General features: G+C 47.2%; 1 protein-coding gene across 1 annotated transcript; it reads right to left on the bottom strand.

Moving 5' to 3' along the window:
* Positions 1-686: 686 nt before the first annotated feature.
* AKAP4 (A-kinase anchoring protein 4) lies at positions 687-9,530 on the bottom strand. The gene is given in 10 exon segments (XM_012553452.2): positions 687-941; positions 944-1,014; positions 1,017-1,065; positions 2,662-3,046; positions 3,048-3,150; positions 3,153-4,815; positions 6,404-6,502; positions 6,903-6,950; positions 8,577-8,672; positions 9,250-9,530. Coding segments are annotated over 9 exon segments (2,547 nt in total). The 5' UTR covers positions 9,250-9,530; the 3' UTR covers positions 687-908.
* Positions 9,531-12,725: the final 3,195 nt, after the last annotated feature.

Here is a 12,725-nt window from a genome sequence, read left to right on the forward strand (position 1 = left end):
TGTCTGTCCTCCCACCAAGTTAAAGCAGTGATTCTCCTGTGCCCTCCATCTTTCTCCCTCCACAGAGCAAAGTCAAATCTGTTGCTCTAATCCACCCCCCCCATCTGTGTCCACCCCCACTGGGCCAATTTAAAGTTCTCATTTCTGTACTACTGCCCACTGGGTTTTGTCAAATCTATGGCTCACCTCCACCCCCATATCTGTCCCAGACCAGGTCAAATGGCTCTTCTCTACACACCACCCAATTATCTGTACCCCTAAGTCAAAGCTGTGGCTCTCCACCCCCATCTCTTCCTCACAAAGTCAAATCTGTGGCTCTTCACCCCCCCCACCCAATTCTCTGCCCCCCAAACTAAATCAAATCCGTGGTTCTCCTCCACCCGCCCACCCGATCCCCCCTCCCCTCAAGTGAAGTAAACAAGACACAAGACAAAGTTTTTGAGGGTTTTTTGAGACTTGTTTTTATTCGTGTTGTTAACCCAACATGTCGAACATTTCAATCATGCTGGGCATTCCGGGTAGGACAGAAACACTCTGGTGGAAGAGTGTAGTGGGGAGGGGGGAGATTGGATGGAGGGTGGGCTTACAATAGCAGGTTCGGCTGACTCTCCTGCACACTTGCCTCCCGCCCCTAAATACTCCCCCCCACTTGGCTAAGGCAAGGCTAAAAGAAGACACAAGAGTTGTTTTTTTTTTTGGTTATTTTTTATCTGAGGCGTGTGTTTTATTCGTCTTGTGCCCAGCTCGTTGGCCATTCAATGTCATTCGTGGTACAATCACTCGTTGTGTCATTCAATACCATCGCGAAAACGTGCGTTTACTACCATATTGGATGGAGTGTGTACACTCCAGCTGGACAGAACGCGCTGTGGTGGGGAGTATAACGGAGAGGATTCGATGGAGTGGGCTCACAGGTTAGCGAGCAGCCAGTCCAGCAGGTTGCTTTCTAGCCATGTTCCCCGACTGCTTCATCGAGTTGTCTTTCTTTGGCAAACTTCATGACCTCTTGGAGAGATCTCCAACGCTGTACCCTTTCTCAGCAGCCTTGGCTGACACTTCAGGAAGCTGCAGAAACAACGGACACGGTTTGGTTGAAACTGGGCCGCACACCACACCCGAGAAGGGCTGGGATCACCACGTCACTGAAGTCCCCTCCTAAGGGCAGACATGGAAAGCTGGATGGACCCAGCTCTTTCTAACTTTCCAATGAGTGTCTGCTTCTGAGGGCCTTCTGGCCCCGGGCCCTCCCTCCATGTCCCCTTTAGAATTCTCCTAAGAGCTAGGGACCGCTCCCCCTTAGAATTCTCCAAGAGCTGTGACTGCCCCCATGAGAATTCTCAGTCGTAAGCTGCCCCCACTTAGAATCTAAAGAGCCGCAGCCCCCACAGAATTTTCCAAGAACCATGAGCAGCCCCCCCCTCCAACTTACATTCTCTAAGAGCCATGAGCCCTCCCCCCTACCCCCTCTTTTTTGGGGGTCACCCCTTAGGGCTGGCTTAACATTCTCTAAGAGCCTAGAGATGTTCCCCCAATTTAGGTCTCATAAGAGATGCGAGCAGCCCCTCATTTAGCAGTCTAAGAGCCGTGAGCCGCCCCCCTTAGAATTCTCCCAAAGCTGTGAGCCGCCCCCCCTCAGAATTTTCCCAAAGCTGGAGGCCGCCCCCCTCAGAATTTTCCCAAAGCTGTGAGCCGCCCCCCAGAATTTTCCCAAAGCTGTGAGCCGCCCCCTCAGAATTTTCCCAAAGCTGTGCAGCCCCCCCCCAGAATTTTCCCAAAGCTGTGAGCCGCCCCCCCCCCCAGAATTCTCGAAACCATGGGCCGTCCCCCCTTCGAATTCTCTAACAGCCATGAGCCACTCCCCCCATGCGAGCCCCGCCCCTCCCTTGGGTTCCCTCCCTAGAGCTGGCTTAGTATTCTCTAAGAGCCTAGTGCCAACGCCCCCCTCCTAAGAGTCGCGAGCCACCCCTCCCCATTTAGAATTCTCAGATTAAAAAAAATGGTTCATGGCTCCATCCCTCCCTTACGTTCTCTAAGAGCAGAAAGCCGCCTCCCCCATCCTTCTCTAAGCTTAGTAGGCGCTTCCCCTCCCTGGAGAGGCTTAACATTTCTAAAAGCAGGAGCCCTCCCTTCCGGAGAGCCCCCTCTTTGTCCCTGCCTCGATTCCCCCAAAGCCTGCCTTAGAATTTTTCATGCTCACCTTGCTCTAAGAGCCGGGCCTTCTCCCCCCTCCTGTGGGCCCACCCTGGCAGGGCCGGTTTAGCATTCTCTAAGGGCAGAGCGCCGAGCCCCCCACTTAGAGCCATAAGCCTCCCCGCCACTTAGGTCTGTAAGAACCATGAGACGCCCCCCACTTAGAATTCTCCAGAGCCATGAGCCGCCCCCCACTTAAACAGGCTTAAGAACTTAAGAGCCACGAGTGCCCCCCTACCACTTAGCAGTCTCTAAGAGCTGGGAGCCGCTGCCCCTCCCCCTTGGAATTCTCTAAGAGCCGTGAGCTGCCCCCCACTGAACACTAAGAACCTTGAGCCGCACCTCCCCTTCAGAGCCGTGAGCCGGGACCCCCACTTAGCAGTCTCTAAGAGCCTGGAGCTGCCCCCCCCACACTTAAAATTCTCCAAGAGCTGCCTGTGGCCCCTCCCCCCCCTTTCCTCAGCCACTCACCTTCTCGAGCTGACCATCCTCATCTCCCATGAAATAGAGCATGGGGACATTGAACTGCGACGCGGCAATCCACTGGAGGACCGCTTGGAGCTGCTTCTGCAGGTTGCTAGTAGAAGATTGGTTGTTGACAATGACTTCAGGCCCGGGGTTATCGTGATAAGAATGAGACATCATAGCATCTTGAGCACACCTGGAATTGCTGGCCCGGAAGCTGGGCGAGTGGTTGAGGCCTTGTTGTTCCTCCAGCTCAGCGAGGCCCGCCCCGTTGTTGCTATACTTGGCCATGATGAGGCACAGCTTCATTACGGATTCGACCAGCTGGTCCACGAACTGTCGGTTCACTTGCTTCATCCCACTGATGAAGTCGAACTCCTGATGTCTTGAAGTGCTCCTCGCACCTCTCGGACCGCTTTGACGTGGATGTGGAGACTTTGGACTTGGATTCCGCCCGTTTGCTCTCGCCCGACTCGCACTGCTCGTCTAAGGTGACGGACTCTCGCTCAGGAGCTTCTGGATAAGCATCAACACTATGTTGGACATGTCTAATTTTTGGGTGTCCAGCTCTTTTCGGCGTACACGACGTGGTCGAGGACCGGCGTGTTGGCCGCTGCCCCGAGATTCCAGATGTTTCATGGAGAGCGCCTTGGCGCTCTGGCCGCCGCCGGACTTCTCGTAATGGGTGCCCTGGGCCATGTAGCATCCGGGCTGCTCTGGTTCTTCCAGCGCGTCCTTTCCCTTGGCCTGCTGGGTCAGATGGTATTGGATTAACATCAGGGCGGAGACGATCAGGTCCTTGGCCAAGGAATCGGTGGAAGGGCTGATCTTCTCCCTCTTGTCTTCCCGGCAGGCGCCCACTTTGCCGTGCATCTTGGTCTGACCTCCACCCTGCTTCTGGTTCCACATGGTGAGGCTCTCTTTGAGGATGTGCTCGCTGACCTTTTCGGCACTGGTCAGGGACTTACACTGGTCGGGCTTCATTTTTCCTTTGTCTTTCCCGCCTCCCTTCATCATTTCGGCTTTCATGGCAGAGAACTCAAGGCTCTGGTTCTTGTTCTTGGCATCATGGGTTCCGGCTTTCAAGGAGGCGTAGGCCAGACTCTGGGATTTTGTTTCTTTTTTCTCCCCAAGAAGGGCACTGACTAAGCGTTTGAGCATCGCTTCCATGATATCGGCGGCATTCTGTTTGCCATGGTTGAACAGATTTCTCTTTACAGCTGAGACAAAGTCAGAGTCGGTCATCAGTACACCAGTGATGTTGTGTAAGTTCTTCATGCAAGAATCAATTAAGTCAGACACGATCTCTTTAGTGTGCTTCAGCAGGACTCTCTTCAGTACAACACAGGCCGGGATGGGCTTACCAGAGCTGTGGACTTTCAAGGTCTTCATGACAGATACCATCATGTCAGAGGCCACCTGGTTGGCGTAGACCATCAGGCCTTTGCTGATGGAGTCGGCGAATTCTTTACTGTCTCTCTGGCACATCTGTTTGTCCCCTCCCTTAGATTTATTGGATAATTCGCTGTATAAGAAGGTCTTTCGGTCCTTATGATCAAGGTCTCCGGGGCCTCTCATTTCAGCTGAAGTCACCTCTACCGCGTCGTGGGCCATCTCGGAGGCAATCTTGCTGACTGCGCTTCGGGGGCTGTTCTTGCCTTTGTCCCCAGCGGAGGCGTAGATGGAGTGGTGCAAGCATTTGCTTCCTCCTTCGAGCTTTTCCTTGATCTCCTTGCGAGCCATCTGGATCACAAGGGACGACAGTCGGTTGACGTAGAAGGAGAGGTCGTCCATGGAACACTCTCCGTCGGGAGATATGACTGCTCGCTGCGTGCTGGGTGATTTCGCCGGGGGACTTGAAGGACTCTGGTTGTTGTTGGTGTTCTTGGCTGCGGCCATCTCCAGACGCAAATTGTGGGGGTTGTTTGCTACGTAGTCCATGCTCAGTTCATCAGCGTAGACGCTGTAGCAGTTGTCTTTGTTGGGGTGACTACGGTACCCACCTTCGAGGTCCCCAACTTTGTGCTTACAGCTCGAGGACGAGGGGCTCAGAGCATGCTGGAAGCCGAGAGCGTATTTTTGGAGATCGTTGAGGAGCCAATTAAGGACGCTGATGGGGTCCGAAGGTGCTTGTTTGAAAAGGCACACGGATCCTTCGGTCTAAGAAAGGAAGGAAGGAGTGTGTGAGGGGGGGAAACACATCCTCTCAGTCACAAATAAGGGAGGCTCCGCTTTCCCTGTCGTCTCTGTGGGGTCAGGTCAGGTGGCACACTTTATATATATCTTTGTGGAGCCAAGGTGGGTTCTAACGGGCACTATTTGGATTGAGGTAGGCCGTGGATACATGCTGCCACGTGATGGAGAGTAATGGGATGGGGTATGACCAAAGCTGGAGGTGTGTGATGTTATATGTTGGTGTGAAAAGAGTCATTGAGGCTGTCACGGCCTATGTGAGGATATGTGCCAGTGCTCAGTGAGCTGAACGCAGGACAACTTGTATCTATGTTGATGTATAATGTGTGGCTATGGGCCATGTATGTGGGGGTTTATTAGCTGCCAGTGGATGTGAACATGAATCCCAGAATCCTAATATTTGGAGCTTGAAGAGTTCCCCACCCTCATCCCTTTAGGGGTCTGTCAAGTTAAAAATGAATAGATTAGGAACTGAGCTCAGGCCTGCAGGTAGTAAAATAGCCAAGTATGACCCCAAAGCTGGAACTTCTGCCTCAAGTTCCAGTACTCGGTCCAGTCTACATCCTGGTGTGTGTGTGTGTGTGTGTTATTGTCATGTGTATTCAAGAATTATGGAGAAAAGTTAGATCATACATGTGTATGATATCCAACTTTTCCCCATAGTTCTTCTATACTTTTAATACTGTTTACAAAGAAATAGCTTGTAACCTCCTCCACATGATGGGGAGTCCAGTTATCTGGTGTACACCCAATGGAGGAAGGAATCCATGGTATCAATGATTCTGTGTATTATGGGAAGGAAACCCGGGCTGGTGTAACCTGAACTACTGGGTGAGTGTGTGTTGTCCCACGTGTGTTACGTGCTTCTCTCTAAGAAGTCCATATCCTTCCCCCACCCCCAACCCAAGTCAAATTGAAACACAGGGTTGGGGAGAAGGTTTTGTTTCCTTGGTCCACAAGCTACTTCCTGCCACTCTCCAAAGATGGCTGAGGGACAGGTTGGAACAGGGAGGAAGCTTTCTATTGAGTTCTGGATAGAACCCGAGAGGCAAGGCCCAAGGCCGGGGCTGCTGGACCATTGTGGGCTCTCAGAATGTGTCCTGTGTATGAAGCGTGGGCATGTGTCACTCAAGGGGCATCCTTAATTACAATGGCCGGGTTCAGTTAGAAAAAGTGACCAGGAAAACCTAGATATATGGAGGGGGGAATCTTGGATAGAAAGAACTCTTTCCAAAGTGAGACTTTTGAGACTACTTCTCCCCCTCCCTACACATCCCAAGTGAACTCAGTCTGTATAAACTTTGAACTCAAGCTCTGAGGGGGCCTCTGGGCAGCACCTAAGAACTGAGGGCTGCTTTGCAATGACTACCACTGTGACATCAGCAGAGTCTGTTGTGGTTATGAGTTACTGCCGCTAAGTAATTTGCATATTCAAAGTTCTAGAGTGACAGTTATGTAAATTGTAGGCATTTCTCTTGAATATGATTGGTTGGCTACTCCTGGAGAGGAGGGGTGGGAGTGGAAGATGGCTCCATTCAGTGTTTAAGACACTTACCTTGGACTGATCCAATTTCTCTGTGTCCTTGATGACAATTATCTCCTTCTCTTCCAAACTCTCCAGGTCCAGTTCTCCCTCTGAACTAGGTCCTCCTTCCTGTTATAGACAATAAAGAGATGGAGTTTTTCAAGGGGGGGGGGCGATATTGCCAACAATGCTCTCTAATCCAAAAGCCCTCCCCCCCATTCCTAGACACACACGAGGGACACAGAAGACGAACAGCCTGATTGTTTCTGTGTTTTCCTTCCAGTGCCCATCCATAGGGTAAAAAAGGCACATGACTGAGTAGGGATAGAATGATACTAAAACTGCTCTCTCCCTTTCCCAAAAAGCCATGCCCCTGTGTTAAAAAATCCCAACTGGAGAAGGGTGAGGAAGAAAAGCCTCTTTAATGAAGAGACCAAATGACTTAGGGCTTCCATCTCCTCATTCAGAGAATATCTTCTCATTCTAGACCCTTAGTGAGCTGGTGACTTGTCAAATCGAAATTACTCACCTTGTCTTTGTCCTCTACATTGAGAGTTGATACATCGACGAAGCAAATCTAAGAGAATCAGAAGGAAACAGGAGGACAGGGTTAATGTCTAGCCACCACAGGGATGTTAATGTCTGGCACCAAAGGGGCGTCAGCCATGTCGAGTTGTCTTTAGAACCCAAGGGGGAGATGGGTCACACATTCTCTTCTTCCCTTTTCTTTTGCCTCTACTAGAAAGCTCTTACCTTCCTTTCGGGGAAGAGGAAAGAGTGGTCCTGATTTTGCTTATTGTAGGAGTCTAAGGGAATGGGCCCCCCTTTGGACTTGTCATTCCCTTGGGTGTGTTTGTCATCGTGTGCTGGGACCTTTGTGAAGTTCTTCACTGAATTGTGTTTCTCCAGATCATCTCTCCTCCCCTTGTTCTACCATTACCTTTGCCAAGAACAAGGGTCAGAAGTGGCAGGATTTGGGATGATCTTTAGGAACAAACTCAGTGTAATTTGTATATGTTCCACCCTCAACCTCAACCAAATCTTCCTCAACTACTTTTTTTTCCAACTACCTTTTTTAAGGCTCATATGTAAACTGTCCTCTGATGGGGTTGTGTATTTATAAACTGGAACTACATAGAAATGCAAGCTAGTTATTAATATTAGGTTTCTTTAGTTATTAGTTTTAGAAATAAGTAATTAGAAATAAGTGTTTCTTTAGTTACTAATGGAGAGTTTCTTTAGTTATTAATGGAGACTTTCTTTAGTTATTAATGGAGTTTCTTTAGCTATTAATGGAGACTTTCTTTAGTTATTAATGGAGTTTCTTTAGCTATTAATATGAGGAGGTTTCTTTATTAATATGAGGTTTCTTTAAGTATTAGTATGAAGGTTTCTTTAATTAATATGAGGGGGTTTCTTAGGCTGCCCTATGGAAAAATGAAAGTTCATCAGAGAAGCTGGCTTTCACTTGGGAAGGCCTTCTATCATTGTGGTCCTGTGTCTCATGCTGGGTTGTTGTTGACATTGTGAGAATGATGTTGGGGTAAATGTAATCTTGACTTTGGAAAGGCAAGGCAGGAGTGAATAAGGATCTGTATTTCTGAGTATGAAATCCTTAAAAGGAAATTTTTTTGTAAACTTATCCTTATTCTAAGTGATTAAATGAGGGAACTAAAGGCAGAGAGAAGCTGCCATATTTCCCTAAGATTCCACAACCCCTTAGTGCTAGAGCTGAGGCTGGGATTCAAAACCAGATCCTCTGGACTCTTAACTCTATGGCTCCCTTTGTGACATCATGGCCCTGTGAGAGTTACAGTTGAGCCGGGCCAGTTGACAGTTGCCTAGGTGAGGGGGGATACTGTTACATCATGGCTTGTGTGAGGTCATGGAATTTGGTTGCCAGGCAACTACTCTGTTTCCCCTCTCCTCCCCCTCCCCCTCCCCTTTTTACTAGATTTTTTAAATTTCCCTAAAATTTCGTCAATTTCTTTCCCCTTCTACCCTTCCTTTTCCTTCTCCCCATGTTATGTGACAAATTCCCTGGTTCGGAAGTGGTTTCAAAGCTGAGACTAATTGTTTGTGGGTGATTTTGCCAGAATGAGCCAGTATGTTTTGGGGGTTACAGCCTGAGGCTCCCAAACTGTCACTGAACATGCTAGGATTATGTGTGTCCCCCATTTTGGGGGAGCTTAGATTTTCTCACCACTTTTCGATCCTGATCTTGTTGTCCTGTTGGGCTGTAGAGATCAACCTTGCAGACCCCTCTGCGGCTATGTAACCAGTCAATATCATCAGACATCTGAAATGAAACAAATGGAAAAGTAGGGGAGAACGTGTTCTGAAATTATTTGGGGGGGGTGTGGTTAACCCCAGAGTCAGGTACTTAACCGGTACTTGAAATATAGAATTAAGCAGGTTAAACAGACTTTTTATTTTATTTTTTATTATTATTAACAAAAACCTCAGCCTTTTCCTATATCTTACTATTTTAAGAAGCAGGTAGGGGTGGGGGATTCTGATTACCAGTTTGGGAATATTAGTACCCCCCCCATTCCCAAATACTTGGGATATAAGAATTTCTGTTTTTGTTTTTGTTCCCCAATTTGAAATTATATTAGTGTGTCTCAAATAACTTGGGAAAACAGACCACCCCCAAACACAAGGGATTTGACTATACTTTAGAAAAGGGGGAAAATTCCCCCTTCTCTCATCTCTAGGAAGAGCTTCAGTTACTTTAGATTTAAAAGTAGTCATTATAGATTCACTTTACATAAACTGATCTAGAAATATCCCCACAAAACCCCCAAAATTAAAAAAAAAAAGAAAATAGATTTAAAAAAAGATTAACAAATAGAGTAATAAAAGAAAACTATTACCTTGATAGTCTGTATTGAAGCTTGGTAACCCAGAAAGGAAGCTGGGCCCCTTAGATGGTAGTGGGCAGTGCCGAGTTCTTGGGCACCTTACAGCTAGATGTCCCTCCCGTCCGGCGGTCTGAGTGCAACTGACCTAGCCAGGGCTCCCCTCACCACTCTTGTTACCAGGGGCTGGTCATCACCCTCTGTTGCATCACAGACACACCCTGAGGTGTCATCAGCCTCAGTCACCAATGGGCTTGTGCTGAGCTCAAAACTGGGCGGGGCCCCCAGCACATAGATCAGGCTCATCTTTTTATATGAAAATAGCTCTTAATCAAATCAAGGGAATTTAGGGGCCCATTTTTCTGATCAGGCCTACGATTTTGTACTATTTTTTCTTTTGTTTTCTTTACTTCCCCCTTCTACTATTGAGCTTTCCACCACCCCTTTTGGTGAAGGGGAAAGTATAAGTGTAGTCAGGTCAACTCCATCAGTTCCCAACACTTTTGGGGGAGGAGATGATAGCAAATTTCGGGATGTGGGCCCTCTCCCAACTCGAAAGTGTGATTGATATACTGTTTCATCCATGTAACCATTAACTTCAGTGGCTAAAAACCCCAGCAGCAGATTATACCCAATTTCAGAGCTGGAGGCTATATCCCAACTTCAAAAAGAGTTTGATGCCTTTTCAGCCATTAACCATTAACTTTGGTGGCTAAGAACACCAGCAGTTCTATTTCTCCCCCACCAAGTTACTTTGTATAGGAATTTTCTCTGAGCTACCAGATCATTTAGGTCCATATCACAGTCAGTAGTTACCAAATTTATGAGATTGAGTGTTTTACTGGGGGGAGGGAGGTAAAGAGACACAAAATATCCTCAAAGACCTCAAATCTATATTCAAAGGGTTCCCTTTCCCATACCTAAGAATTCAATTCCCTTTCCCTTCCTGGGCTGAACCAATAACAGAAATCCCCCCTCCCACTTCTGAATTCCCTTTCCCTTCTAGGACTGAGCCAATAAAATTTCCCCCTCCACTTCTGAATTTCCTTTCCTTCCCTGTGAGATCCCAAAAAACTTCTGAATTCCCTTTTCCCTCCCTGGGCTGAGCCAATAAAAGAATTCCCCCCCCAACTTTTGAATTCCCTCCTGGGCTGAGCCAATAAAAGAATTCCCCCCCCAACTTTTGAATTCCCTCCTGGGCTGAGCCAATAAAAGAATTCCCCCCCCAACTTTTGAATTCCCTCCTGGGCTGAGCCAATAAAAGAATCTTTCCCCAACCCGGGTTTCCTCCTGGGTAGCCAATAAAAAATTCCCCAACCCAATTTCCTCCAAGGCAAACCAATAAAAAATTCCCCCCAACTTTTAATTCCCTCTGGGTGACCAATAAAAAATCCCCCCAACTTTGAATTCCCTCCATGAAAAATAAAATCCTTCCCCAACTTTTGAATTCCCTCCCATGGAATAAAAATCTCCCTCCTTTTGATTCCCCCTTGGGGCCAATAAAAAATTCCCCCCCAACTTTTAATTCCCTTCAGGCTGGCCAATAAAATTAACTTTTGAATTCCCTCTGGGCACCAATAAAAATTCCCCCCAACTTTGAATTCCCTGGGCGAAATAAAAAATCCTTCCCCCAACTTTTGAATTTCCTCTGGGAAATAAAAAAATTCCCCCCAACGTTCCCTCCTAGGCTGGGAAAAAAAATCCCCCCAACGAATTCCCTCCTGGGCACCAATAAAAATCCTTTAACTTTTAATTTCCTCCTGGGCCCAAAATAAAAAATTCCCCCAACGAATTCCCTCAAACGGCCAATAAAATTCCCCCCAACTTTTGAATTCCCTTCTGGGCTGAGCCAATAAAATCCCCCACCTTTTTAATTCTCCTGGCTGAGCCAATAAAAAATTCCCCCAACTTTAATTCCCTCCTAGCCAATAAAAATTCCCCCCAACTTTGAATTCCCTCCCTAGGCTGAAGCCAAAAAAATCTCCCCAACTTTTAATTCCCTCTGGTACCAATAAAAATTCCCCCCAACTTTTAAATTCCCTCCTGGCTGACAATAAAAAAATTCCCCCCAACGAATTCCCTTCTTGAGCCAAAAAAAATCTCCCAACTTTTGTTCCCCTCCAAATCCCAATAAAAAAATTAACTTTTGAATTCCCTCCTAGGCTGAAACCAAAAAAAATTCCCCCAACTTTGCCCTTTAGGTGAGCCAATAAAAAGAATCCCCCTCAACTTTTAATTCCCTCCCAAACGGCCAAAAAATTTTAACAAATTCCCTCTGGCTGGGCCAAAAAATTCCCCCAACCAAATTCCCTCTGGCTGAGCCTAAAAATTCCCCCCAACTTTAATTCCCTTCTGGCTTAGGCCAATAAAAATTCCCTCAACTTTTGAATTCCCTCCTAGGCCCAATAAAAAATTCCCCCAACTTTTAATTCCCTCCAACCCAATAAAAAATTAACTTTTTGAATTCCCTCCTAGGCTGACCAATAAAAAATTCCCCAACTTTTTTCCCTTCCGGGGCCAATAAAGAATCTCCTCAACTTTTAATTCCTTCTCTGGGAATAAAAAATTCCCCCCAACTTTTATTCCCCTTTAAACCAATAAAAAATCCCCCAACTTTTGAATTCCCCCTTACGGAATAAAAGAATCCCCCTGCAACTTTTGAATTCCCTTCCCTCCCTACAAGATTAAAAAATTAACCCCCTTCAAATTCCCCTTCCCCCTGGTGGAATTAAAAAATTCCCCACCTCCACTTCGAATTCCCTTCCTCCCGGCCGTAAAAAGTTCTCCCCTCAACCCCCTTCAAATTCCCTTCCACTGATTTAAAAAAAAAAAAAGTCAAGTAAAAAATGGGAAAGGAACTTTGGATCCAATTTTTGTAGGATTGGGAAATCTCCAAAAATGAAATTCTGGGACTTGGTTTGAATTGGGGAATAATTCAGTTCTAACCCTAACCCCCCCCCGAGAGAAAACGAGGGAAACTCTAGCCAAGCTCAACTAACTTTCCCTTTCAGTAGCAGTTGTAACAGTTGAGACTAGAATGTGAATGATTTGGCCAGATACCCCAGACTGGGAGATGTTGCTTTTCTTTGCTCTCCAACTCCCAGATCCCGGCACTCAAAGGAGCTGCAATTTAAGTGACCAGCATCATCTGTTTCCATGGGGACTGGTGACCCCACAAAGCCAGGGAGTTGGCCCTAATATTCTGGCTGCCCTGAATGGCTGGCTTTCAGGTGAGTCATGATGAGGTCACAGAGCTCACAGCAGTACAGAGATAAGACATTAATCACTATTTGGTGTAATTGAAAGAATTTATTATTTATCGTCATTATTGTCGTTCAAAATCACAGCAAGGTTGGGTCCATTAGGAAGGACAGTCCTGCCAGAACTTTCCAGGCCGGTGAAATTCTAAGGAGTCCAGGAAACCTCTTGGAGGCATTTAGATCCCCTTCTAGGCCCCATAGCAAGTTGCCCGACGCACATCTCGTCTCACA

The sequence above is a fragment of the Sarcophilus harrisii genome, chromosome X, assembly GCF_902635505.1.
Source record: "Sarcophilus harrisii chromosome X, mSarHar1.11, whole genome shotgun sequence".
Classification (NCBI taxonomy): domain Eukaryota; kingdom Metazoa; phylum Chordata; class Mammalia; order Dasyuromorphia; family Dasyuridae; genus Sarcophilus; species Sarcophilus harrisii.